The sequence below is a fragment of the Moesziomyces antarcticus genome, assembly GCF_000747765.1.
Source record: "Moesziomyces antarcticus DNA, scaffold: scaffold_v10001, strain JCM 10317, whole genome shotgun sequence".
In the NCBI taxonomy this organism is placed as follows: domain Eukaryota; kingdom Fungi; phylum Basidiomycota; class Ustilaginomycetes; order Ustilaginales; family Ustilaginaceae; genus Moesziomyces; species Moesziomyces antarcticus.
In genome coordinates, this window is record NW_014639009.1 from 33,542 (window position 1) to 60,319 (window position 26,778).

At 62.0% G+C, this 26,778-nt stretch overlaps 10 protein-coding genes across 10 annotated transcripts; 6 read left to right on the forward strand and 4 right to left on the reverse strand.

The window, feature by feature from the left end:
* Window positions 1-430: 430 nt before the first annotated feature.
* Window positions 431-2,245, forward strand: PAN0_001c0015 (MFS multidrug transporter; the record flags this gene model as incomplete). Its single annotated transcript, XM_014803635.1, has 1 exon — window positions 431-2,245. One exon carries the CDS (start codon window positions 431-433, stop codon window positions 2,243-2,245), a length of 1,815 nt encoding a protein of 604 aa, XP_014659121.1.
* A 1,525-nt stretch (window positions 2,246-3,770) lies between these two features.
* PAN0_001c0016 (uncharacterized protein) lies at window positions 3,771-7,694 on the forward strand (the record flags this gene model as incomplete). Its single annotated transcript, XM_014803636.1, has 1 exon — window positions 3,771-7,694. One exon carries the CDS (start codon window positions 3,771-3,773, stop codon window positions 7,692-7,694), a length of 3,924 nt encoding a protein of 1,307 aa, XP_014659122.1.
* Window positions 7,695-7,906: 212 nt separating this feature from the next.
* Window positions 7,907-10,255, reverse strand: PAN0_001d0017 (iron uptake cluster protein; the record flags this gene model as incomplete). The annotated part of the gene is made up of 1 exon (XM_014803637.1): window positions 7,907-10,255. One exon carries the CDS (start codon window positions 10,253-10,255, stop codon window positions 7,907-7,909), a length of 2,349 nt encoding a protein of 782 aa, XP_014659123.1.
* A 1,764-nt stretch (window positions 10,256-12,019) lies between these two features.
* PAN0_001c0018 (phosphoribosylformylglycinamidine cyclo-ligase) lies at window positions 12,020-14,467 on the forward strand (the record flags this gene model as incomplete). The annotated part of the gene is made up of 1 exon (XM_014803638.1): window positions 12,020-14,467. The coding sequence occupies one exon, from the start codon at window positions 12,020-12,022 to the stop codon at window positions 14,465-14,467; it is 2,448 nt and encodes an 815-aa protein (XP_014659124.1).
* A 139-nt stretch (window positions 14,468-14,606) lies between these two features.
* Window positions 14,607-15,674, reverse strand: PAN0_001d0019 (ribosomal protein L1; the record flags this gene model as incomplete). The annotated part of the gene is made up of 1 exon (XM_014803639.1): window positions 14,607-15,674. One exon carries the CDS (start codon window positions 15,672-15,674, stop codon window positions 14,607-14,609), a length of 1,068 nt encoding a protein of 355 aa, XP_014659125.1.
* Window positions 15,675-16,103: 429 nt separating this feature from the next.
* Window positions 16,104-18,596, forward strand: PAN0_001c0020 (haspin related kinase Hrk1; the record flags this gene model as incomplete). Its single annotated transcript, XM_014803640.1, has 1 exon — window positions 16,104-18,596. One exon carries the CDS (start codon window positions 16,104-16,106, stop codon window positions 18,594-18,596), a length of 2,493 nt encoding a protein of 830 aa, XP_014659126.1.
* A 41-nt stretch (window positions 18,597-18,637) lies between these two features.
* PAN0_001c0021 (thioesterase) lies at window positions 18,638-19,502 on the forward strand (the record flags this gene model as incomplete). Its single annotated transcript, XM_014803641.1, has 3 exons — window positions 18,638-18,674; window positions 18,809-18,962; window positions 19,028-19,502. 3 exons carry the CDS (start codon window positions 18,638-18,640, stop codon window positions 19,500-19,502), a joined length of 666 nt encoding a protein of 221 aa, XP_014659127.1.
* Window positions 19,503-19,592: 90 nt separating this feature from the next.
* PAN0_001d0022 (alpha/beta-hydrolase) lies at window positions 19,593-20,804 on the reverse strand (the record flags this gene model as incomplete). The annotated part of the gene is made up of 1 exon (XM_014803642.1): window positions 19,593-20,804. The coding sequence occupies one exon, from the start codon at window positions 20,802-20,804 to the stop codon at window positions 19,593-19,595; it is 1,212 nt and encodes a 403-aa protein (XP_014659128.1).
* A 588-nt stretch (window positions 20,805-21,392) lies between these two features.
* PAN0_001d0023 (uncharacterized protein) lies at window positions 21,393-24,215 on the reverse strand (the record flags this gene model as incomplete). The annotated part of the gene is made up of 1 exon (XM_014803643.1): window positions 21,393-24,215. The coding sequence occupies one exon, from the start codon at window positions 24,213-24,215 to the stop codon at window positions 21,393-21,395; it is 2,823 nt and encodes a 940-aa protein (XP_014659129.1).
* Window positions 24,216-24,661: 446 nt separating this feature from the next.
* Window positions 24,662-26,767, forward strand: PAN0_001c0024 (RNA-binding domain-containing protein; the record flags this gene model as incomplete). Its single annotated transcript, XM_014803644.1, has 4 exons — window positions 24,662-25,320; window positions 25,395-25,533; window positions 25,819-25,994; window positions 26,077-26,767. The coding sequence occupies 4 exons, from the start codon at window positions 24,662-24,664 to the stop codon at window positions 26,765-26,767; spliced, it is 1,665 nt and encodes a 554-aa protein (XP_014659130.1).
* Between the last annotated feature and the right edge of the window lie 11 nt (window positions 26,768-26,778).

Sequence of the window (26,778 nt, forward strand, 5' to 3'; positions counted from 1 at the left end):
CAGACGACGGTGCACAGCGCCATGGCGTGCAAGCGAAGCGAAGCGAAGCGGGGTGGGACAATGACGACCAAGTGTGGGGCTGATCGTGGTGGCTGGGTGCTGCTTGTCTGGACAGCAGCGCAAAGGGACCAACCTTGAGCGGTCGAGTTCAATCCCGTTGGAAGCGGCGGTTGCAAGCGGCTTCGGATGTGAACCCCGCCGCAATCGGCTGCTCGATTCGTTAACCTTCGAGACAAGGGTTCGACTGCGTGAGCTCGTTCGCTCATTCTTGCGGAGGTCCCGCACAAGGCCCCACACAAATCGCATCCTGATTTCGGCATCCCCGGATTGGCTCCGAGGCTTGTTCATATAAATTATATTATAAGCTCACGCCCCTGTCTCCCAAGCTCTCCCCTCGTATCTTCCTCTTGCTCCCCCAGTCCGCAAGACCATGATGGAAGAAAAGAAGGCTCTCGATACCTCTCCCCGGGCCTCGACCACGCCCGGTGGAACGCAGCCCCGCACTCAGACGCAGGCCTCCGACGCCGGCCATGCCCATGCGCACTTTAACGCCGAGAAGCTCGACAAGACGCTCACGCGCATGCGCTCGGACGGCAAGATCGAAATCACCGAAGATGACTGCTACGATGAGCTCGGATACAGCTTCTCGTCGTTCAAGAAGTGGACCATCCTCACCGTCATCTTCCTCGTGCAAGTCTCGATGAACTTCAATACCTCGCTTTACTCGAACGGCATCACCGGCATCTCGGAGGAGTTCAACGTCAGCGCGCAAGCGGCCCGCTGCGGCGCTATGATCTTCCTCGTCATGTATGCTTTCGGCTGCGAGCTGTGGGCCCCCTGGTCGGAGGAACTAGGCCGCAAACCGATCCTTCAGCTCAGTCTGTTCCTCGTCAACATCTGGCAGCTTCCTGTTGCGCTCGCTCCCAACTTTGCCTCGATCATGGTCGGCCGTGCCCTTGGTGGACTATCCTCGGCGGGAGGCTCGGTCACCCTGGGTATGATCGCCGACATGTGGGATTCAGAGAACCAGCAGTACGCCGTTGCCTACGTTGTCTTCTCCTCCGTCGGTGGCTCAGTGCTTGGTCCCGTCGTCGGTGGCTTTGTGGAGGCGAACCTCAACTGGCGATGGACGATCTGGATCCAGCTCATCTTTGGCGGTGCCGTTCAGCTGCTTCACCTCGTTCTTGTACCCGAGACACGATCAACGATCATGATGGACCGCATCGCCAAGAAGTGGCGCAAGTCGGGCAAGAATCCGAACATTTACGGTCCGAACGAGCTGCGCAGCTTCAGGGAGCGTTTCTCGGCCAAGGAGATCCTCGTAACCTGGATCCGACCGTTCCACATGTTCCTGACGGAGCCCATTGTGCTTACGCTTTCGCTGCTGTCTGGCTTCAGCGACGCGCTCATCTTCATCTTCCTGCAGTCGTACTCGCTGGTGTACAAGCAGTGGAACTTCAGCACGGTTGCCATCGGCCTGGCCTTCCTTCCGCTGTTGGTAGGCTACTTTATCGCCTGGGGAATCTACGTCGTTGCCATCGGGCATCAGAAAAAGGTTCGCGCAGCAAGGCCCGGAGACGAGCATGCGCAATTCGAGTCGCGCCTCTGGTGGCTTCTCTTCACCGCCCCGCTCTTGCCAATCGGCCTCATCGGCTTCGCATGGACCTCGGTCGGTCCTCCTGTGCACTGGATGGGCACCATGGTCTTCGCTGCGCTCATCGGCATAGCTAACGCTTCTATCTACGGATCCACAGTTGACTACATGATTGCTGCTTACGGCCCTTATTCGGCGTCTGCGACGGGCGGCAACGGCTGGTCACGAGATTTTCTAGCGGGAGTGCTGACGGTGCCGGCGACACCGTTCTACACCAACATTGGACGCTCCAAGGGACGGAACCTCGAGTATGCCTCGACGATCCTCTTCTGCATCGCCACGGTGCTAGTGGTGGCGGTGTATGTGATCTACTGGAAGGGACCTGTTCTACGAAAGCGATCTCCGTTTGCGCAGCAGCTCAATGCGGAGCGCAAGGGCGCGACCAACGAAGGCGGACAACCAGCGACCACGACCCACAAGCGGCCGGTGACTGGACTCGGCTCGCGTCGCAGCTCGTACCACACTTCGCAGCACGCCACATCGCGCAATGCGTCGCGCAATGCTTCGAGGAACGCCTCACGCAACGTCTCGCGGGCCAACTCGTTCTCCAACGGTAGCAGCAGCGTCGAAGTGCCCGTGAGGACCGCCTAGACGTGTTCGCGCCTCGCTTTCATTTCGCCGTCTCCGACATGGCCGATGTACACATACAATACTACCGACTGCGCCGTGCGTCTTGCATGCATGCAGAAAATGAACTTCGTTTGAGTATCCAGGCCAAGTTACCGAGCAGCAGGGCGGTGCTTGAGTGGCCAGAAGGCGATCGGGCGTCTGTGAGCGGCAAATGCCGGGAGACCGGCAAGATTCGCGGATTTGCAGCAGGGTGAGGCGAGGCCGCCTTTGAAGGCCGAAGCGAGTCTTCGAGCCAGAGAAGCGAACTTCCCGAGTGGCTCGAGCAAACAAGACGCGCTCTGTGCAGGTGCAGGTGCTCGTGCTCTGCAGCGACATGAAAGAGCAGCAGAATCCCCCAAACAAGCTCGCCCGGCAGAAGGGTGCAGGCGTTTTTTGGCGGCCAAACCGCTCGCCAGCACATATTGCCATCTCGCGACATATCGTAAGATGTCCCTCACAGACCAGCACTGACATGGCCATACAGTACTGAAAGCACTTCCATGCAGTCATTCCAGCATCAGGCCTGTGCTCGTGGGCAACGGGCTGGCATCTGGACCTTTGGTGTGCGGACTTTAGCGATGCCACTCCGCCCACTTGGAGAGCAAATGAAACTTTTCGGAATTCCAGCAAGCCTGCGAAAAAAAGGGTTCCTCTGCATGGGCGGCGAGAGGCGAGAGCGAAGGGGAGAGAGCCGAGGTTGAAAATCCGCGCGTTGCGATTCGAGGTTGGGCGGCGCTTTGGCTTTGCGGCTCAGGCTTGCGGCGATCTTTTGAACCGCTCAGCTCGGCAATTCAACTTTGAGCGCAGCAGCAGCAGCAGCAGCAGGCGAGCCGCGCTCAACGGCTGCAGAGCTGCAACAGCGGCGTGGCTGGGTTGGACCCGTGTTGAGCCGCCTCGCAGCAAAATCCACGTTTTCGCGTGTGAGATCCCTGCAAAGAGTGGAGAGCAGCCGCAACCACAGACAGTCACAGCAGGCCGTGGGACCATCACATCCCACCTTGCGCACCGTCACCGTCACTTTCATTTGCAACCGCAACCTATTCCAGCCCAGCTTGCCTCGTCCATCACCCTTGCGCTCCGTCTTACCTTCCTGTCGTCACATTCTGCATCTCTGGCTCTTTCATCGTCCACTCGATCGGCCGCGCTTCTGTCCATCACATCTCGACACGCCTACGCGACGCGCTCACCAACATCCCGCTATCTACGCCACACGCCACACGACCCACGACCCACGCTCCACGCTCCACGACTCACGCATCTGCCTCGCCCCATCACATCTCTCCAACCTGTATCGCGCCTCGTCCAGCGAACGTTAGCTTCAAACCTTGTCGGCTGCTTGCAACATATTTGGCCGCTCGTCGCCACCTTCAACCCGTTCGGCAGTTTCAAAACGCACTACTCAGCCAGCCTCGCAGAACAACGCCCTGTTATTCGATGAACACCACATCTGGTTCCTTGGTGTAGTCACGAACCATTCAGCGCCCGCAGTCGGCTTATTCACATCATCATGTCGTCCGACCAGTCCGCATCTCGGCCAGGCGCATCCTCGTCGTCAGCTCAACCGCTTGGCGACGAGTCTCCACCCTCGCACGTGCAGCCGCCAGATCAGTATGATCCTCAGACATATAGCACACTCTCCTACGCTGCCAAGGGCAAGGCAAGAGCAAGCGACGAAGATCTTGCTGCCTCACTCGACCAAGCAACCCAGCACGTCCAACACGCCTTGGATCAATTGACCATCAGCGCAACTCAGCAGACATCCCAATCGGCCGAGCCCACCCGCCGCCACACCAGAAAGGGTCGTGATGCCACTTCCCGCTCCTCAGCGCCGAGCCCCCTGCGCTCGCCCCCGACCACCTCGCCAACCACCGGCGATGCCTCGCAGTTCGTCTCTCTCCTCGGCCAGCCCGTCGCCGTGTCCGCCTCCCTCTCCGCTTCCGACAAGCCTTCCACCACAACCGCATCCGCCGCATTGCCATCATTATACAAGGCAAGTCGCGGCCGAAGCGCCAACGTCAGCCCAAGTCGAAGGTGGGATCGCAGGGGCGCCAGCGCATCGGTACTCAGCGGCGCCAGCGCAAGCGGCAGTGGCGGCGAAGCCGACGACGCCAGCGAGGAAGAGTCTGTCATCCCGCAGTCGCATCGCAGAGTAGCCCGTCCGCTGCATCGCTCCAGCCCATTGCGCAACAGTCAAGCCATCAACGGCAAATCGTCACGGCATCTCTCTATCGCCAAGGAGGAAGCCCTCTTCCCCTCGGACGAAGACGACTCGCCCCTTCTCTCCTCCACCGAAGACCTCGACACAACCCACGCCAACCGCAATGCACATCGCCGCAGGTCTCGTCGATGGTCCAGCATCGAGCGCGAACGCAGGCGCGGCATGCGCATTCTCCTGCAGCAACGCCCCTCCGATGCTCAAGACTCGACTTCGCCACCCACATCACGCCTCAAATCTTCCTCCCGTGGGCGTACTCGTCAATCTAGCCATCTCAATCGCACGAGCGACGACGACGTATCCGACCTCGAGTCGTCATCCCCTTCCAGCTCTGCAAGCAGCTGCGAGATCAGCTACGTTCACAGCGCTTCGGACACGCCGGCCATCGACATCAAGGAGCGCTCCTCTCGCTCCACCGGCCAGTGCGAGGGCGTCGCCAACGCCTCCACTGACGGTGCCTCAAGTCACGACAACCCTCCCTCTTCCACTGACGGAAGCGATCGTCCCTCGCCCGCCGTGTCGACCCCTTCCACCTCGCTCGTTCAGCGAAGTCCGCCCGGCTTCACCGCTCTCAAGCCACTGGTACCCATCCCCGTCACGTCAGAGTCTGACCCTCTCGGTCACATCGTCCACAGCATCGAGGACATGATCCAAGTAGACAAGGTCGAATTTTTCCCCGAAGAGACCATCGCTGCGCAGCACTCGGCATCTCAGACCAAGCGGAGGACGTCTCCCAAGCACGTCAAGAAGTCATCCTGGATCATCGGCGATTTCGAGAGCGAGCCCGAAGACGACGAGGAGCAAGCTCCAGGGTCTCCGCCACAGAATGCGAGTCCCGTGCGCGGTCAGTCGCTTGTCCGTGCCCACGCCGCTGGCACCTCGCCGCCCTCGCCATCAGCAAGCAGCTACCAGGCGCGCTTGGCCGGCCTCCAGAGCCAGCTTCGCATCTGGTCGCGCGCGCCCGATGAGGCCGCTGCCCCAAGAGTGCGTCAGACGTCTTCTGGCTTCGAGGACATGACCGAGGCAGAGCCCGAGCCTAGTCTGCTATCTGCTAGCTGGCGCAACCTCGCACGCCTGCCCAACCTTATCCTACTGCCCGGCTTAGCCGCCAGGCAAGCTAGGGAGTCGCTTGCCTCCGCAGCCAAGGTCTCGGGTGATGCACTCGCTAGCCCCAGCAATGATCGCCACCTGACCGCCGCAGCGGAGAATGACTTTGCCCAGATCTACCGTCTGGCGAGTGCCGCAAGCGCGTCCGACGAGCAAGGCCTGCAGACGCAACGCAAGGTCGCTCTCAAGACCGGTCGCCCACCCTCGCCGTCGCCGAGCCCATCGCCACCGGCATCCTTGCACGGCTCTCGGCAGAGCAGCAACGACAGCATCTGCACCACCGACAAGGGATCACACACGCACAAGCTCGACTCCGCCAGCCGTCGGGGTCGAGGCGTAGCGTCTTTGCCCGAGGCCGACCGTGATCCGTCGGCGTACGTGTCTGGACTCGGCCAGCCGATCGACCCCGATACAGAGCTCTCATCCGTGGTGCAGCTGCAGACATTCCGCAGCCGCAGTCGCAGCCGACCAGCCGCTGGCGTCGGAGGCCGCGGCCGAGCCACCGATCGACCGCACAAGGATGCTCAGCATCCAGGCGCAGATGGCGACAAACAGGCTGGTGCCACTGGCGCTACCTCGCCGCGAAAGCTCGGGCAGCCGATCGAGCTGCAGCCCGCAGAGGAAGGCAGAGCGACGAACCAAGCATCGCGGCCGCACAAAGCCGAGCGCCCGTTGCGATCTGTCCGAGCCTCGCCTGGAGAGGGACTCACCGTCGATGTTGGCGGTGCGAGCGCAAAAGGCTATGACCGTAACGGCTTGGATCGCCAGGATCCCTTCTCGCACGGCCCTGCCCCGACCGACACGGCATCGGCACCAACGTCGCCAACGTTCCGCAAGGGGTCGTCTTCCTCGGCTTCCAGCGCAGACGAAGCCGATGTCACTCCGCCACGATCGAGAGCCGCCGACAAGGCCGGTGATATGGCCATCGACTCGGATGGATTCCGCGTGGTGCGCCGAAGGCATCGCAGGACGTCTTCTGGCCCGAGGTCGTTGAGGCCCAAGGTGGATGCGCCCGTGCCGCACGGCTTTTCTGCCTTTGACATCAAAGAGGATGACGAGAATGCCGAGGGATCCGACTCGGACGGCGATGTCACGCCGTCGCCGTCCCGCACTCGTTCGGGACGAGGCCGACGCGGACGCGACACCTCCCCGCGCCGAAGCAGTCGGCAGTGCGCGGTGGGTCTGTTTGGCGGCGGTGTTTCTGCGGCAGACTCGGCTTCTTCCCGAGGTTCCTCTTCACGGCCGCGTCGGAACAGCCGTCGGGACGGATCGCTGATCAGCGTGTCGACGCCCATTCGCAGTGTCCGCTCTTCGCCCGATCTAACGTACGCGGCTGCGGCGGCCACGGCGCGAGCCAATGGCGCCGAGGCCGAGTCAGAGCAAGGCGCAGGTGACGATCCCTCGCCGCCGCGAGGTTCGCGAGGTCGACGCGGTGCGGTGAAAGTGGTCGCGTCGTCGATTGGGCAGCAGGGCGCGTCAATGGCGCAACCGCTGCTCATCGGCGGCCTGGACGGTCTGCGCCGCGGCCCATCCTATCCGCCGCGTGCCGATGAGATCCTGGACGAGACTGCCAGTGGCATCGACGGCTCCGACGACGAATCGGCTGCCTCGCAGCACAGCGCGCCGAGCGGACGCGGTCGAAGCGCGTCGAGTCCTGGCTGCGGCGGAGGTGCGGCGCAGGGACTGCGGTTCCGCTTACTGAGCAACTCGTCGCACCTGCTCATGCTCTCGCTCGAGCTCGATATGATCAAAAAGCAGAAGATCTCGGCACCTCTCAAGCCGCGCTGGGGCAAGCACCGCGCCGACGACTTCAACCCGCTGCCCTCGACGATCGCCTGCACGTCTTCCGCAGCGCTGTTTGCTTCGTCCCAGTATCTGCGTGCGCCGTTCTCGGCCACAGAGGGCACCAACTGCGCTGATGAAGAGTGTGGCGGCTCGACATGTGGCGCGCCCGAGAGAATCGCAGTGCCCGGCCGCTCGTCGCGCACGTCGCTGGCTGCCATCCACACGCTCGGAGGCGGACTGCGCGACCCCAGCAGCCGTCTGCGCTTCTCGTGGAGCCTCGCTGACATCGCCGCTGCCCTTGAAGCCGCCCCGAGCGATCACTAAGTTAATCCACATCGCAATCTTGTCTTGGCTACACACACTGCATGCACATTTCATACACATTCGCAATCGCAATCGCAATCGCAACTCCACTTCTGTTTCGCGCACATCCACACCTGCACATGTCTGACAACGAGTGCGATTCCTTGCGCGATTCCCTACGCTATGAAGACTACAAATGCAAAAGATCAGGAGGAAGGGATGGGGATCAAGAATTACTTGTGCATATCCGAAGGGTCTGCGTTGGCCATGAACGCCCAGACGCCTTCGACGCCGAGGTCGTTGGGGTCGTGCTTGATGGTGATCTCAGGCCTGCCTGGGATGCGACCATTCACATCGAGCCTGTCCATGTTGTTGGAGGGCAAGTCGTCCAGATCGCCCGTATCGCTCGGGTTGATCTGCTCCGCGGGCGTATCATCGGCCATGACGGAGCCTTGGAAGACCATCTTGCCCAGCCCCAGGCTGAGCTTGAGCATGTTGACCGCGGGCTGGAAGTCGACCATCTGCGCGTCGCCCGACGTGCCGTTCTTCGCGTTGATATCGCGCAGGATGTTGTCCGTTGCGACATCGGCCATGTTCCACGCCTGGTATCCTGCGTTGAGCGCGCCAAACGCATCGGCAACATCACCAATCGCATAGACGTTGGGCAGCCTGCCAGAGACGTGACCGCCAAGGTGGTGTTCAAGATGCCCCTGTTCGTCGCTGGCCAGCTCGGCACCGTGCGCCTTCTTGTCGAGGAAGCAGTCGCAGTCGCCACACGGCGGCTTGGCGTCGAAGGGCTGCTGTGCCGCGTCGCGCGGGTCGGGCACGGCGACTTGGAGCGTACGGTGCACACGCACGAGCCTGCTGCCCGGATCCACGGAGCTGGGGCTAAGCTTTGCCATGAGCGACGAGTTGGGCTGCTGACCCGTGCAGAGCAGCAGAAGATCGCACTCGAACGACTTGCCGCCCGTGGTGCGGACGAGCTTGCGTCCGCTGCCGATGCACATGCCCTCGGCATGCGCCTGCACGCCCTCGCCCTTTGCGTCGCCAGCGACACACACCTCGGGCTTTTGCGACACAGGTGCAGCAGCAGCCGTGCCCACACTGGCTGCCGAGGCCTGCACCGTCGAGCCTCTTGGGCATCCCTCGGTGAGCGCAAGACGCTCGCCCAGAACAACGTTGACGCCAAGCTGCTTTAGGCGGTGGTAGGCGATGTCGTGAACGCGATCGTCAAAGTTGGGCAGGAGCTGCTTGCGTGAGTGGATGAGGGTCACCTTTTTGCCTGGATGCACGGATGCGATGTCGGTGGCAAACTGGACGCCGAGCGCGCCGCCACCGACGAGGACGATCTCGTCGGAAGCCTTGACGCGCTGCTGGATTTCGCGCATCCAGTGGGTGCCGTCTGCCTTGAAGCGCGCTTCGGTGCGCAGCGGGTCCGGAAGGTGGCTGCCGAGCGCGTAGACGAGATGCGAGTAGGGGATCTGCACGCTGTCGATGGACCAGAGCGACTTCTTTTTGGCGAACTGCGAGAGGTGATGTGCGGAGGAGGAGGCGGTGGGAGTGACGGTGACGTGGGTGGGCGAGATGTCGGTGACAGTAGCCTGGAGCACGATGTGCGGAGCCGAGTTCTCGAAGCCCTGTGCTACGTCGTCGTCGCTTTCGGCATCGTTGGTACCGTCGAGATCGAGGCCATGCTCGACGGCGTCGGTGAGCTCGGTGACCTGAATCTCGGGCCTGCCGAGCTGTTCCTCCTGACGTGCCTTTGCGGCGTTGTTGGAGAGCTCGGATGCGAAGCCCGAAGGGCCTGCGACCTTGATGTCGGTCTCGATGTAGGAGGAGGCGGCGGTGCTTGTGACGTCGTAGGAGGAGCTGTTTGAGTCGGAGTCTGCGGCGCTCGAGTCGGTCGAGACCGAGAATTGGGACGAGTGGCGACTGTCCTGGGAGCGTGCGCGAGAGGAGATGGGCGAGTCTGCGCGAGCCGAGTCGAGGAAGTCGTCGCTTGCGGGCGAGGTGGCGCCGTCGACCTGTGCATTCTCGGGGACGTTGGGCATGGAGCTGGGCGTAGAGGCCAAGCCGGCTGCGGTCTTCCTGGATGGACCTGGCTTGGTCTCGGCCGAGGAGGTGGAGCCCATCTCGAGTGCGTTGCGCGTGTTGTTGTTGGGACGCGAAGTCGATGTGACAGGGGCTGTGTTGTGCTTGGACGAGCTTGGGGTGCTGGAGCGGCCGCGTTTGATATGGGCCTGCGGGCGAGCGGGAGCGTCCTTGAAGATGCTCGAGTAGGGAATGAAGGCCTTGTGTTCGTGACCTGGGAGGACGGAGAAGCGCGGGAAGACGTAGAGATGGTTGAAGTGGGAGTTGCGCTCGATGAGGATGACACGGTGGGAGGGAGGGAGCTTTTGGGCCAGGACGGTGGCTGCGTGCATGCCTCCGTACGAGCCGCCTAGTACGACAACGTTCTGGGTGTGAGATTCGGAGGCATGGCTGGATGGTCCAGAGATGGAAGCGCTGCTAGAGGATGCAGCAGAGTTGAGGGGGGCCGCGACGGCAGCAGCGGGCTTCTTGAGACGGATAGGCTGTGCCATGGTGGAAGCAGCAAGCAGCGAGCGCGGTGCTCGAGTTGTGAAAAGCCGGAGTGCGGACACGGTTGGAAGGTGTTCGCGATTACCAGGGATGGAGAGCCGAGAGACTTGCGCTTAGTGGTGGTCGTGGTGGTGGTGGTGGCGGTAAAGAGTGGAATGCGATCAGCGAGTCGAGGGTAGCATCCGGGATGGGAGGTGGTGGTGGCCAGGGCGGGAAGCGGGAGTCGTTTGTTCCTACCGTTCACAGCGAGGCAGTTGCATGAGCCTTGGCAGCGCCGTTCTTTCTCACGCTCTCCCTCTCTCACTTCCTTACTTGGCCGGGCGATTTGGGTGAGTGAGCATCAGCGCTGTGAATTCGCACTCTGTGCGGCCGGAGCGAATTTGGAAATTGGCCTCTTTCCTCCACCACGGCCGCACCGCCGCGTGCTCTCCGCCTGCCTGGTCTCGGTCCGAGGCGCGCGAACCGAGCCAACAAATCTGATAGGCCCGCCTGCCCGCATCACTCTCGAGTCAGCGATTTTCTTTTTTGGGCGCCAGATCGCTCTGTGTCGTTCGGGTGGCGGTGGCAGCGCAGCCTTCTGCAGGCTCGAGTGAGTTAGGCCCGGCTGTTTCCGTAATCAGATAGCAAAATCTGCATTCCATCGCCGCAGCCTCTTTTTCAGGCCCGACTGGACCCGCCAATCCAAAGCTCCACCGCCCCACCGCTCCACCTCACCCGTTCGTTCGTCGTGATCATGCTGGCGTCCTCAAAACGCAATGTTGCAAGGCCTGCATCGGCCTAGCAGCGTTTATTGATAAGCTTGTGCACCAGCTCGTGCACGCACAGCTCCGACGTCTTCGTGGAAGGTCGGACGGGTCGGCTGGCTGCTTGTCATGCACGCCTTTTCTTCCCATGCCAAGCGCGCCTTGGCAAGCAGGTCTAGCGCATCCGTGCCGACAAGACTCGATCTGATAGGCCGTCGCATCGAGCCCGAGCCCGACCGCGTCGCGTGCCTTCATCTGATAACGCCAGATCGCCCTCATCCACACCTTGGCCCGCATTCGCTCGCTTCCGTTGGGATCGCATCCGCATGTCGATCCTCATGCAGCGCCCTCATTGTGTGGCCTCGCCGTGCGGATGTTCTGATTCGACGCGCACGCGCGGCATGCGCTGCAGCTCTGCCTTTCACATCTTCTCCGACCGTTCCATCCTCGGCCCAATCCAAAAGCACCGGCTCCTTTCCACCTCCCATTTTTATTCGGCCGAAATCTTTGCTGTAGATAAGCTCGGCGTAACACCGTGAGAAATTCAGCGAAAAACGCGGAACTCGGACCAAGGTGCATTCAAGCTCGTGCAGCTTTGGGAAATTTTTTGTGCGGCTTGGGTCAGGGTTTGAGGGCCGAGTCAGGGCGCAAAAAAGTGGCCGCTCAGACGGTTGCTGCTGGTTGGTTTGCGCTATCGGCGGTCCGCTGTGCGAAGGAACATCTGTGCGAAGAACAACTGCTGTTCGCTGTCTCCGCAGAAGCCACCTTTTGCCTCGCTTTGACGTGCTTCACCCGCGCCCACCAGCCAATCTTCGAAGCGCACCCCTCTTCCGAACACTTCTTCGCACACCCGACTCTGTTCGCCATCGGCCTTCTCCGAGAATCCTTCGCCCCCTCCCTACCTCCATCCATCCTCCTCGTGCTCCTCCCCGCACAACCTCCACTTGTCCGTCCCCCGACGTCTCGTTGCCGAGGCGGCGTACCATGCACGACCACTCCCAACCTTTGGCCAAACGTCCCAAGATGGCTTCCACTCCCCTCAACATCCCGCTCGAGTCCATGCTCCCCGCCCCAGCTCCCCTCCGCGTCCTCATCCTCGGCTCCGGCGGTCGCGAACATGCCATCGCAAACCACTTCCTCCGCTCCAACCGCGTAGAGCACGTCTTCTGCGCTCCCGGCAACGGCGGCACCGCCACCCTCGGCCCGCGATGCACCAACATCGACTCGCCCAAGGCCACGGGCGACTTTAGCGAAATCACCGCCTGGGCTGTCCAGAACGGCATCAACCTCTGCTTCCCCGGCCCCGAACAGCCCCTTGTCGATGGCGTCGAACTCGCTTTCCGCAAGGTCGGCATCCCCGTCTTTGGCCCCTCGCCCGTCGCTGCACAGATGGAGGGCTCCAAGACCTTCGCAAAGGCTTTCATGGACAAGTACAACATCCCCACCGCCGCCTTCCAGTCCTTCGACGCTTCCCAGGTCGACGAGTGCCTCGCCTACATCCAGAAGCTCGGCGGCGCACAGCAGGTCGTCCTCAAGGCATCCGGTCTCGCCGCAGGCAAGGGTGTACTCCTCCCCGAGTCCGACCAGGAGGCCCAGGAGGGTGTCCAGGACATCCTTGTCAAGAAGGTCTTTGGCGATGCCGGCTCCTCGCTCCTCATCGAGCAGAGGCTCGTCGGTCCCGAGCTCTCTGTGCTCGCGTTCTGCGATGGCTACACCGTCACCGCACTCCCAGGCTGCCAGGACCACAAGCGCATCGGCGAGGGCGACACCGGCCCCAACACCGGCGGCATGGGCGCCTACACTCCCGCCCCCGAGGGCCTCGTCGACGACCTCCCCGCGCGCATCCGCAACGAGGTGCTCGTGCCTACCATCGACGGCATGCGCAACGAGGGCTTCCCCTTCGTCGGCATGCTCTTTGTCGGCCTCATGCTCACCGCCGACGGTCCCAAGGTGCTCGAATACAACGTGCGCTTCGGCGACCCCGAGACCGAGGCGGTCCTCGAGCTGCTCGACGAGTCCAAGTCGAGCCTCGCCGACATTGTGCTCGCGTGTGTCGAGCGTCGCCTCGACTCGGTCAAGCCCGTGGTGCGCAACCAGCACGCCGTCAGCATCGTGCTCGCCAGCCAGGGCTACCCGGGCAAGTACCCGACGGGCGTACCCATCACCATCGGCGCCGTGCCCCAGAACGTCACCGTCTACCACGCAGGCACCAAGCTTGACGCCAGCGGCCAGCTTGTCACCGCCGGTGGCCGTGTCATTGCCGTGTCGGCGTTCGGCAACACGCTCCAGGAGGCCGTCGAGCTTGCCTACCAGGGTGTGGATGCCGTGCACTTCGAGGGCAAGACCTTCCGCCGCGACATTGCGCACCGCGCGCTCAAGCCCGCCACCTCGAGCTCGGGCGGCCTGACGTACGCCGCTGCGGGTGTGGACATCGATGCGGGCAACGCGCTCGTCGAGGCGATCAAGCCGCTGGCCAAGTCGACGCGCCGTGCCGGCTGCGATGCGTCGCTCGGTGGCTTCGGCGGCACGTTTGACCTTAAGGCAATCGGCATGCGCGACCCCGTGCTCGTCTCGGGCACCGACGGCGTCGGCACCAAGCTGCGCGTCGCACTCGACATGGGCAAGCACGACACCGTCGGCATCGACCTCGTCGCCATGTCCGTCAACGACCTGCTCGTCCAGGGCGCCGCGCCGCTCTACTTCCTCGACTACTTTGCGTGCTCCAAGCTCAGCGTGCCCGTCGCCTCGGCCGTCATCTCGGGCATCGCCGAGGGCTGTCGCCAGGCCAAGTGTGGTCTCATCGGTGGTGAGACCGCCGAGATGCCAGGCATGTACATTGGCGACGACTACGATCTCGCCGGATTTGCCGTGGGTGCCGTGGAGCGCGAGGCACTGCTGCCCGTGCTCGACCAGCTCAAGGCGGGCGATGTGCTGATTGGTCTGCACAGCTCTGGCGTGCACTCGAACGGATTCTCGCTCGTCCGCAAGATTGTCGCCCGCTCGGGTCTCGAGCTTTCCGCGCCCTGCCCCTGGTCGGCGGAGAAGGACGGCTCCAAGCCAGCGGCTACGCTGGGCGAGGCGCTGATTGCACCCACGCGCATCTACGTCGAGGCGCTCACGCCGCTGTTTGCCGAGGCCAAGGGTCTGTTGGCTCTGTCGCACATCACCGGCGGTGGATTCACGGAGAACATTCCGCGCATCCTCGCGCCCGGCGTGGGTGTCGAGATCGACCTGGCATCGTGGCAGCGTCCCGCACTCTTCGACTGGCTCCAAGCCACGGGCAATGTCGAGCCCGAAGAGATGGCCAGGACGTTCAACAACGGTATCGGCATGGTGCTCATCGTCCAGCAGCAGGAGCAGCAGAGGATCCTTGACCTGCTCAGCCAGGCAGGCGAGCGCCCCGTCGTCATGGGCACCGTCGTCGACCGCGAAGGCGTCCACTACACAAACATGAACGCCTGGTCGGCTTGAGCGTTCCTCCTCCGCCCCCTTCTTCCCGTCCGTGGTGCCAAATGTAAATTGAAATACGAATCGAAAGTAGATACCTCCCAACCCACTGCGTTTTCTGGCTCTCAAGACAAAGCGGACAAATACGATTTGCTACAACTGATCAGGCCAGGACGTCGCGGAGGTCGAGTTTGATGCCTGGACCCTGGGTGGAGCTGAGGTGGACCTGCTTGATGATGTTGGCGGCCTTTTTGAGTTCGCCTGGCGACCTCGAGTCGCGCTGCGTGTATTCCTTTGCCTGACCTGCACCCTGTGCCGCCTGCTGCGAGCCGAGCGTGGGCACCTTTTGGATGATGGCATCCAGCAGCGTCGTCACGTTCTTCCTCAGGTCGTCCTTTTCAAAGTTGAGACGGCCTACCGCACCGCGGATGACGCCGACCTTGTCGGATCGCCAGTCCATGGCGCCCTTGGATTCGCGGATGGCATCGAGGATCGACTTTCTGCTGTCCGACGGCACAACGGTGCCACGTCGAGGGTTGGGCATGAGACCCTTGGGACCCAACGACCTTGCGAGACCCTTGGAGACCTCGGGGAGCAGCGTGTTAGTGCACAGCACTTTGGTGAAGCCGCTGACGCGGTTGTTGAGCACCTGCGAAATGAGTTCGGAGCCGCCCAAGATGATCGGTGGCTCGGCCGTGGATGTGGACGACGAGGCGGCCTCCTTGTCCATGACCTCCTTGACGGCCTCGGCGGCCTCGGATCCTTCTTCGGCAAAGACGAGCAGACGCTCCTGCTTTGTCCTTGGATCCCTTGGATATGCGATGCGGCCTCGGAGAGCGTTGGTCTGATGCGAGGATACCGAGGTGACGATGTGCACCTCGAAAGCGTTGAGCGGACGCGATGCGGCGCCGTGCGCCTTGAGCTGCTCGCACGCCTGCTCGAGCGTGAGCAGCGTCTCGCCCTCGGCAGCATCGAGGTTGCTCGTCGCCTTCTTGCTCGCCTTGGCACCGGCAGATGCCGCCGATACTCCTCCCTGCCTCGCCGAAAGACGGGTGGAGAGCTCTGCGAAAAGCGCCTGGTTGCGCGGCGACTTGCGCGTGGCTCCGCGGGCGCGGTTTGACTTTTTCAGCGTGACGACCGAAGTGCTGAAGGTGCGCACCGACGACGAGGATGCGAGCGGCAGCGCGCGAGCCGCGAGCCCGACGGAGGAGCCGAGCGTTGGGAACGACATGCTGAGATCGGTTAGGAGAGGGTGATGAGGTGAATGCTGGGCAAGCAGAAGGCGATGTGAGCCTTTGCCCTCACTTGAGCTGAGGCAGTCGGGTGAGCCGATTGGAAGAAATTGGGAGAGGAAAAGCGTTCCGACGCTGCTTATATAATCATGCTAACATTTCCGAATTAAAAAGATGGGAACGTCGATGGTCACGTGTGCCGTTCGCGTGGATCTTTGGGAGCGGCCAATTCGGCGGAGAGAGCTTGGAGGAGCGGTGTTGCTTTCGAGCTTTCACAGCGGCCATATTTCGGAGTGATAACGACAACTCCACCTTTGCCGTGCCAAACGGTGCTGAGTCGCTGTCTTCCGCATAACCACCACCTTAAACGTCTCGTCTCTCGCTACTGCTGTCCTTGCTCCTGTATCCTGACCGGGTGACGCCTCGCCATGCCGGCTCTGTCAGGAAGCACTAAGAAAGTCTCGGTCTACGGCCGCAAGGCTGAGGTGCGAGTCGTCAACCGTCACAGCACCTTCACCTCGCTCGAAACCGACGAAAACGACCCTTTCGGCTTTTTCAAGGCGCAACCTAAGCCAAAATCAACGTATGGACGTTCAAGAGCGTCGCTTTTCCCGGCCAACATCCTGGAAGACAGCCCGGCGAAAGATGCAGCCAGCAGCGACGACAGCCTCGATGGTGCTGCAAGCATGGACAAGAGCGCACAGTACGACACGGCCAACTCCAACCTCTCATTCCACTCGGCTCGAAGCGACTCGTTCGCCTCACCTCCTGCGAAGGAGAGCAAAGCATCCAGACCTACCGTCCTTACTACCACCTCGCTCAACATCGCATCGCCGCAAAAAGCGTCGAAGAAAAAGTCAACAAGCAGATCCAACAAGGCGGCTGCAGCTCGATCCGAGCCAGTCGAGACCGTCATCAGCACCCCAAAAGCACGCGCTGCACCTGCCAAGAGAGTTGCCCATGAGTCACCCGCGACATTACGAGCCCTCACCCAGCCGACAGGCAAATCATCCCACGCTTTGCCGACTGAATCGACCCCGCCGTCCATCCTTTCCAATGGCCGCGCACCACGACGTGCAGCTCAAGCAGCACGTGTCGCCATCGAGGACTACGACTTCACCGATCGAGACATGACGCCTCGTCGGCCCGTCCCCACAAAGTCTTACTTTGCAGAAAAAGCGCGCCAACTCGCCGAACTTGCCTCCGATCAACAGCAGGAAAAGCAGCGCGTCAAGGATGCATCGAGCGCCAAAGCCAAGTCGCGCAAGTCGATGGCTGCGCGGCCAAGGTACACCACAGTCTCGCGAGTAGCTCTACCATCGAGTACCGCCGACTCGGCATCGTCCGATGCGAGCTCCACTCAGACTAGCTTCAGCCTCGTCATTCCTAGGATTGACGAAATGCCCGAGCAGGAGCTCAGCACAACTCTGCTTACCAAGGCCAAGGCCAAACGCAAGCAGAACAAACACGTCACCCGACGAATTGCCGACTTGAGCGACGACGAGGCGGAAGCATGCGCCGCAGGATCCGATGACGATGATGAAGCCGACGTTGCCGCAAGCCTTGTCGCACAGATTTCGGGTCTGACCGTAACGGATCAGCAGGGCGCCTCCGAACAAGATGCTTACCTGCGCGCGCTTCTTGCTGCCGTCTCGCAGACTGCGCCCGAGCCCTTCGCCAAAACAATCCAGCAGCTACGATCCACGCCTTCGGCCAAGGGCAGACGGCGCCTGGAAAAGATCGGCGAGGCGAGCTACAGCGAAGTGTTCAAGATCTTCCCTGCGGCGCGCTCGGCCACGACGGACAGCGGAGCACACGAAGCGCTGGTGATCAAGATCATCCCGATTGCCAATCCAGCCTCGGCGGGAGGCGCAAGCGACGACGAGCTGCCGTACATGTCGGCTGCAGCGGATGTGGAGCGCGAGGTTCGCCTCATGCAGTTGATTGGCCGTGAAGCCGCGAGCGCGGGCGCATTTGTCTCGCTGCAGGCCGCGCATGTGGTCAAGGGGAGCTACCCGGCGCCGTTGCTGCAGGCGTGGGATCGATGGGATGCCAAGCGCCGTGCCAAGACGGGAGAGGGTGCAGAGAACATCCGACCCGACGCTCTGGGTGGCTCGCACGCTTACGCCGTCCTCGTCATGACCGACGGCGGCGTCGACCTCGAAAGCCTGCGCGTCCAGAGCTGGCTCCAGGCCGCCTCGATCTTTTGGCAGGTTTCGGCAGGCTTGGCCGAGATGGAAGCAAGGTACGAGTTCGAGCACCGAGATCTGCACTGGGGCAACATCCTTGTGCAGAACGCATCGACCAGCGATGCCCCCGCCACCACCAGCGCGTCCGAATGGCTGTTGAATCCGCACACCTCGGGAGTGAAAGCGACCATTATCGATTTCACTCTTTCGCGCGCCACCACCGCTGCAAGCAAAGCCCGCACGAGCAAAGCCGAAGTGCTCTTCCATCCCTTTGACGACGAGACGCTTTTCGAGGGCTCGGGCGATACGCAATTCGACGTGTACCGCGAGATGAGTCTTGCTACGTTCGGGCAGTGGCACACGCACTGCCCCGCCACCAACATGCTCTGGCTGCGCTATCTTGCGCACAAGCTCGTCGACGTCAAGTGCAAGTCGTGCAAGATCCTCGCGCAACCCGATGACGAGAACGGAGCCGCGATGCGCGAGTGGCGGGCGCATCAGATTCTCGTCAACGCAACGGAGCAACTGGATCGAGCGGCACAAGACATGCTGGCCAGCCATGAGGCTCCGCGTACAACGGGGCGCAGAAAGTCGCTCCACCCCCGCGCCACCGCGGCTGCACCACGCAAGGGCAGGGCAACCACACGTGTCATCCCGCTCACCAAAGAGACGAACGAGACAACACCGATCGTGCGCTCAGCAACACAGCTCATGCTCGCGCTCGCACTGTGACACATAGATACCCCATCAATCTGCTCAGGACGAGCACAGCAATGGATGTCCATGGATACCCCGTGTCGGTGAATGGAAGTGACTGTGTGATATGAGGGGGGAAAGGAAGCATTTTTTCACGCATTTTAGTGGCGCATTTTTAGAGGCTCGGTTTTTGAGTTTGTGTGGAATTGGCCCAAACGCGCCTCGGCAAACTGGCTTTCTCCAAGTAGCCGGTTCCGGTGTGGACGCTACGTTCTCGTCCACCACCATCTCGATCTCACCCCTTGTCAGCGCGCGAGTGCAGACTGTGTCCAAGATGACGGATTCAAGCGGTGCGTGGCCGCACGTGACAACATACCAGACACGCTGGCTGGACAACGATCAGTGAGTCGACCTCCTCCCTCGCATGTTCCTTGCGACTTCGACTCACCGCGGTTGCGTTTGTACAGATATGGCCACCTCAACAACTCGGCGTACTACCTCGTGGCGGACTCGGTGATCAATGCGTTTCTCATCGAAAAGTGCGGTATCCAACCGTTCATCCATCCCACCGATCCTGCGCCGGCGTCGGCGTCGAGCACGGACGAGAAGCAGTCGCGCGACGTGGTCGGGCTGGTGATCAGCAACTCGTGCCGCTACTTTGCATCCTGCTCGTTCCCGGCGCCGCTACGTGTCGGACTGCGCGTGGTCAAGCTGGGAACGAGCTCGGTGACGTACCAGGTCTCGATTAGCGAGCATGGCCAGCACGGCCAGCACGGCGAGCAAGGCGAGCAAGGCGCCCAGCAGGCGGCGGCGCTCATCACATCCACGCACGTGTTTGTCGATAGGATAACGAGGCGGCCGGCAACGATGCCCAAGCAGCTCAGAGCACCGCTCGAGGGCCTGCTGGTCAAGATTGCCGAGGAAGAAAAGGCAAAGCTGTAGCATAGGCAACCACGCCGAATCACACGCATCCCGCGGGGCCGATGAGCGAGAAGGAGTTGCATTCATAAACCGGGCGGGGGGAAACGAGAACTACAGATTCTGGCTCTGGATCCAGGTGACGATCTCTCGCGCCACCTCGGGCTGGCTGTAGTGCGCAGTAATGCCATGGCCCGTCTTCTCGGCGATGTACGAGGTAAAGTTGCTCGCGGCCGGGTAGAGCATCTTGACGCCGGAGGGGATGTCGGTGCCGTTGGGACCGGCCCAGCAGTTGCTCGAGCAGAAGATAAAGTCGTTGGCGCCATTGACGACCTGAACGGGGCCAGTGAAGTTCTGCGCCACACCGCCTACGTCGCCGACGGTGAAGAGCGATCCGAGCGTCACGGGTTGTTCCGTGGCGCGCGCGAGGTCGAACGCCTCGGGCGCGTAGTGAGGCGGGAAGAAGAAGCCCGTAATGTCGCTCGCGTTGCTTCCGGTCACCAGCCAGGTATCGGGCTTGTCGCCGAGACGATCTGGGAAGATGCGGTTGGCGATCGAGTAGGAGCCCGCGGTGAGGTAGCCGCCAAGGTTGCTACTATTGGTGGTGAATCCAGTCAAGACTGCTGCATCTAGCAGCTCCGGCGACTGCGCGGTGACAGCTTGCGTCTGGACCGAGCCGTACGAATGGCCCACGCCTACGATTTTGTTGTGCTGCTTGCCACCCACTGTAGTCGAGTTGCGCAGCTGGCCCAGGACGCCCTGGAGGATGGCGACTTCGGTCTGAGCACGCGCGACTTCAAACCCACCCTTTGGCGTCTCGCTCTTGCCCGTTCCGATCCGGTCGTACCTAAACGTCGCGTAGCCATAACTCGCCGCCACCTTGACCACGCTATACTCGGGGCTGAGCGCAAAGTCCCAGTAGCTCGAATCGAAGCCGATTCCATGCACGAGGTTGATCAGCACATCATTGTCGCCGCCCTGGCGAGGCTTGCAGTACGTGCCCGCGATGGAGAAGGTGCGATTGAGCGTGTGAGTGGCGTTGGAGACGTGCTCGCTCGTCCAGTTGGCCTGGGCTTGGGTGAACTCGATCACCTGCTGCGTAATGTACGATTGGTTCGAGTAGGTGTTGTCGACACCCGTAAAGTTGGTCAGCGTCGTGTTGACGGGGATCGAGAGCGTGATGTTCGAACAGTCGGCATTGGAGAGTCCATATGGGCCGGCAGTCGAGTTGGACGAGCCATCATTCTGGCGAGCGTCCAGCCGGATAGAAGCACCCAGCACCAAGCCGAGCAGCGGAAGCACAGAGAAGACCTTGCCTGCTACCATGTTTGCCAGTGTTTTCAATGGGTTTGACATCCTTGATCCGCAATGGAGGCGTGTATATATGCAGAGTGCTCTGACCCCCGCCTCCCCTAATGCAGAGGCGGGGATCCACGGCCGACGAAGCGTCATACTCACCGTGGCTCACTCGTCCACTCCCACGCTAGTGGAGCTTACATTCCGAAGCCCGTCGCGGGTGCGACAGCTAATCGCCGGACTCCGATGCACTGCGCACAAGTCGACGCACACGCCGACAGCTTCATAAACGCCGTCTTTAGCGCCCCTCTGCTGATCTCATCCGCACAAACCCTTCGAAAAGTGCACTCTACGCGCGCGCCCTCCACCCCGCCTTTCGCCGATGACGTCCCAGCCGCCGAAGAAAAAAAAAGTCTCACCGTGCCCACCAAGTCGATCCGGCCTCGCTTAGCCTCGCGCATCCGAGCGGTCCATCAGCCGCACGATGGCGCCATTTGCTCTGCTCACTCTCACCGTTCCGAGACCACACAAAGCATCGAAAGCGCTAGTTGGAAAAAGCTAATTCGTTGCAAATGAGCAAGGCATAAACAAATCCGGACGTAGGCTACGCGGCATGGTTTAGGCTTCACCGACGATCTGCTCGACTTCATTGCCGTCACCGGGCGCTTCGCGAGTCGATGCGGCGCGGGGTCGAGTGGAGCGCGTGCTCTTGCGCGAGCCGATCGACGGTGGTCCGCCCGACCTGCCGGCTCCCGCTGCCCCACCAGCTGCTGCGTCTGTATCACCATCGGCTTCAGCACCCGCACCGGCACCCGCACCCGCGCCTGTCCCACCCGCGGAGACTGCCGGGGGAGCTGGGGTAGAGACCGAATTCTTGCGCGCCGAGTTGCGGCGCTTCCTGCCAGCGCCTCTGCTGCCGGGTTTCTTGCCGAGCCGGCGGCGGATGACCTGCTCGTTGCCGTCGTCGTCCACCTCGACAACCTCTTCGTACTCGTAGCCGTCGTCGTCGTCTGCGTCGTCCTCTGCATCGCTGCGTCCGCCCTTCCTGCCCGAGATGGGCGCTGTGCCCTCGCGCTTCTTGATGACACCCTCGGGCACCGCGAGCGAGGCGATATCCTGAATATCCGCCTTGATCTCGGGCGGCGGACCCGAGAGATCGACGCCGATCGCCGCTGCGTACGCCTCGAGATTGACAGGGATGGAATTGCGCAGCGCCTCGTCCACCAGCTTGCCGTTGCTGCGCTCCTCGACGTTGAACTTTTTCTTGACCATGACGCGGTCGCGGCCGGGGAAGAGACGTGCGATCATCTCAAAGTCGGTGCCCCACTGCTGTAGCGCGCGGTAGAATTTGGCTGTCTCGTCGGCCGTCCACTTGCGGTTGCGGCCGAGCTTACGCGAGTACGTGGCGGCATTGACAAAGCGGTCGCCTTCGCGCTCGTCGACCACCTCCATGTTGTCGCGGTCCTCTTCGTTGCCAAAGTTGGCAAAGAGCGAAGTCTCGTCGAGCACGATCTTGCCGTCCACGATACGCGTCTGCACCGCGAATCGGTTCTCGCGAAACGACACGTCGGTCGCCGCCACCGACGCCTCCCTCTTGCGCCGCGCGCGTGCCGAGGCAGCGTCGTCGGAATCGTCGTCCGAGTCGGCGTCTTCATCTTCGTCTTCTTCGGTTCGGTCACCGACGACCTCCTCCTCCTCGCCCTCGAGCACCTCTTCAGTTGCGTCGACGGGAGCGCCGTTCGTCGCACGTAGGACGCGACTGGGGGGAGCAGGCGAGGGCGAGGCGGCGTCGAGTTTGTCGCCGAGCACGTGTCCGCCCAGCAGAGCCGAGCGTGCAGCCGCTCTTCTCTCTGTGACGAGACGATTGTAGACGCGCTCTGCTTCGAACGTCCTGGGGCCTGCACGACCCTTTTTGTAGTCTGCGGTACTGATGTCGGCCATCATGACGTCGCTAGGGTCAATGCGGCTGGCGGCGAGCTGTGGACCCTCTTGATACAATTGCTTGCGATATTCCTCCTCGTCGTCGGACACGGTGTGTGGCTGGCGCGCGGCTGTAACGCGGCGCTTCTTGCGACGGATGGGCACGCCGTTGTCGTCGAGCTCGGACGTGGTCTCCATGTCGCTCTCGTCCTCGGGGCCGAGTTGCACGCCTTCTGGATGCGCCTGCTTCCACGCCTCGAGCTCCGCGTCGTATCTCTGCCGGAGCGATGCAGCTTCGGTCTCCCATCTGCCGCGCAGTTCGGGTTGAAGCTCGCGCCATTCGGCCGCGATAGCACTCGTGAGTCTTGTGAGCGACAATTGAGGGTTCTGCGACTGGCGGTCTGCGCGCACTGAGTTGACGTAGAGGAGATAGGCCGAGAGCGGACGGCTGGGCTTGCCCGAGGCGCGCTCCTTGCGCTTGAGCCTGCGCTTCTGCAGCCGGTCTGCGGCGGTGCGTCGGCGCGCAGCAGCACGCTCAGCCTTGTCCTGCGCGTCGTTCTCCGACGAAGCAGCCCGATCGACGGGAGTGCTGGAACTGTCGACGATCTCTCGCGCTTTGCCTTTAGCGTTGGCCGAGAGGGCGGCTGGTTCCGAAGTCTGTTGTGTATTGTCAGCCTGGGATGCGCTCTCTTTGAGCGGTGCCTTTGGAGGTGCCGAACTGGCGGTGGAAGATCTTGCGCCGGTGGGGGGCAACGGAGCTTGGATGGGGTCGGGCTGTGAGGCCTTGTCCAGCGTGATTCGGTCGCTATCTGACTGAGCCGGTGCGCCGTCGCGGCTTGCACCTGCGTGAATGGCGCTGACGTTGTCACGTCGCGAGGTGCGAGAGCCTCCGATGCTGGGCGGTGCGTTGGAACGCGCGGACAGTGTGGATGCTTGGGCTGCTTCCGCTGCAGCCTCCTCGTCGATGGTGGGCGCTGCGCGGTCCGACTGCGGGGCCACTTTGGTGGAGGAAGAGGGCAGAGAGGATGGTGGAGCTGGAGTGAGCGAGGTGCGCGATCCCGGACGCGGCTTGGACACGGAAGGTCTGCGAAAGACGGGTTTGACGCCTGTGCCGGCGGCTGTGCTGGTGGATGGCTGTCCTGCGGTGATGCTGGTGCGCGTGGCAGGAGAGCTTTGCGTCTTTGCAATGACCGACGACGGCGCCGTGAATGCGTAGCTTTGCGACTTTTGGGTTGTGCCGAGCCTAGATGGACCACTGGCGGCATCTGGCTGGGACGGGGTGACGGGCACACTGCGTCGTGGGGTGATGAGTTGGGCCTTGCGAGCTGGCGCGGCGGATGAAGAGGGCGGAGTGGCAGCAGCCGATGTCGACTTGGACTGCTGTTGAGAGCCAGAAGGCGAGGGCGCTGTGGAAGAGGCGGGTGTGGCGGCGCCGTTGGCGGTTGGAGTGGCGGCGGCGGATCTTCTGGGCACGATGGAGGGTTTGAAGCGCGCTCCTCCCTTTTCGATGCGTGACGACATGCTGGGCCACGGTCACCACCTGGTGGGCCCTTTGTTGGGAGGAAAGGATTGGGAGTCGTATCGACAAGGTCTGGTGCAGAAACGACAGTCTGTTGGGATGGATGGAGGGAGGAGCGGAAGCAGGCCGAGGCCGGGCGGTGGATGGCAAAAAGTGCCATCTTGGCGAGGCGCGTCGGCCAAAATGCGAAAGCGTGATTTCAGGGTTTGGTGGGCTTGGGAGAGAGAGAGCTGCTGCGTGCTGCTGCGGGTCGAATGCACGCCGAAGTGGCGGCACTTTTCCAGCGCTTCGCATCGCCCGAATTCCGACGCTCGAGAGAAGTCGCAGTCGCCTCTTCGGCTTCCCCGAACACCCATCGACCTTTGCCCATCTCTTGATCACATCTCTCTCGATTCGGCACAGAGCCATGTCAAATCCAGCTGGCGCTGCGTCCATTCCACCGCCAGGCATGGTCGGCCTTCCACCACCGCCGCCCTCGTTTGGCGCGCCCATGGACCAAAGCAACGCAGAAGAGGTGCCGCCGCTGCCAGCCGATGCGGGCAAGACGCTCTACATCCAGAACCTCAACGAAAAGGTCAAGCTCGAGACGATGAAGGCGACGCTGGCCAACCTCTTCTCCAACTACGCCAACGTGCTCTCGGTCACCTCGCATACCAACGTGCGCATGCGTGGCCAGGCGTTTGTTGCGCTCGACAGCGTCGAGGCTGCCGACAAGGCACGTCGCGAGGCGCATCTCTTCCCGCTGTACGGCAAGGCGATGAAGATCAGCTTTGCCAAGTCCAAGTCGGATGCGGTGGTGGCGCAAGAGACGGCCGAAAGCGGCGGCAAGGAATCGGACGACTTCCAAAAACACAAGCAGCAGAGGCTCGAGCACAAGAAGATGGCACGCAGAGGCAACGTACTTCGAAGGAGAGAGCTCGAGAAGAAGATCCGCGCAAAGAGGGCCGCAGCAGGAGAGATCGCAGAGCCAGAAAAGGCGTCCGGCGCAGCTGCCAAGCGTGCGCAGCACGACATGCCCGACGAGTACCTGCCACCCAACAAGATGCTCTTCCTCCAAAAGATCCCCGATGGCGTCGGCAAGGGCGAGCTCGAGAGTCTCTTTTCAGCGTACGTCTCTATCCACCCCACGACTCGATTGCGCTTCGTTGACGCTAACCCTCACATTTGCTTTTGCTCTGCAGATACTCTGGCTACGTGGATGTGCAAACCATCCCTGGCAAGGCCGACATTGCCTTCGTCGAGTTTTCCGACATTCCCTCGAGCGTCACAGCGCGCGGCGCCCTCAATGGCTACAACTTTGGCGCCGGCGACAAACTCAAGGTGCGTCGTGCGGAACCTGTGCTTCGGCTTCATTGCTCGTTACTGACTCTTTTCTTATTTTTGCGCTCAGATCACCTTTGCAAGAGCATAGACTCGAGCAGCATCCTCAGCTTCTTGGCCACATGTCCGATCCGCATTTGCACGGCGCGGATCCGTGTATACTAGCCATGTCTCGTGTAGTGATAATCATCATCCAAAGCGCAAACGCAGCCTGCCGCGCATGTTCGAGTGTACGGATATGGTCGAGTGTCGAAATCCTCGGAAGCCGGAATTTGAGATGTGCAGCGGCGCGCTGCTGCAGCGTGGGTGAATACGCGACTCGGCATGCTTTCCGTCCAACACTACAACTCCTCTCACCTGCTTCTCTTCGCTAGTAGCCGCATTGACATGTCGAGATTCGGAGGCCGATTCGTGCCCAACATCGAGCACGAGGTGCGCAGGCAGGCGACCGAGCCCGTTGCGTAAGTTCTCCCTCGCCGAGGTCTCCCAAATTTGACGACAGTGCTGACGGGTATGATGCTTTGGGTGCGTTGCGTGTGGCAGCAAATGGCGACAAGAGTGGGTGGTCCCCTCGGGCACATCGGATGCATCTTCATCGACTGCTGTGGGCGTCAAGATTCTCAAGTGGGTTCGCGCCGATGCGTTTGCTACCTTTCCCGAGGAGCAAGACGTGCAGGCTGAAGACCGGATTTCGGACGATGCGGCGATTGTCGAGGCGCCCGTACAGAGCATCCACAACGCGCCTGCCGTGCCGACACCCGCTGCAAGTCTGAGCGTCAGTGGCGGACTCGGTACGATAGCGCCCAAAGAGCCGGCACCGGCTGTTGCATCGGCCATTCCGCCGCATATGGCGCAGGTCTCGGAGCCTACGTCTGGCGCCAACACGACGCGAGGTAGCACGCCTACCGACTCGGTCGCCACGCCTGCGGCCGGAGAGGACAGCACACCGGCACCAGCAACTACGGCATCGACGGCACCAGAGGCAATCAGCCAGGCACCATCGTCACAGGGCGAGGGGACCGCAATGGGAACGGGTGCCAGTACGCCGCAGCTCCAGCCCCAGGTGGAGGCGCAGCTGCACACCCAGCCCACCACCGCGCCTACCACCGACACGGCCACACTCGCCGTGCTTGCGGCTGCTGGCGGTGCAGAACACGCCGAGATGCAGCAACAAGACGCAGCGCCCACGACCGAGGCGTCATCATCCACCGATGTGGATATGAACCAAGCCTAGACGCCACACGT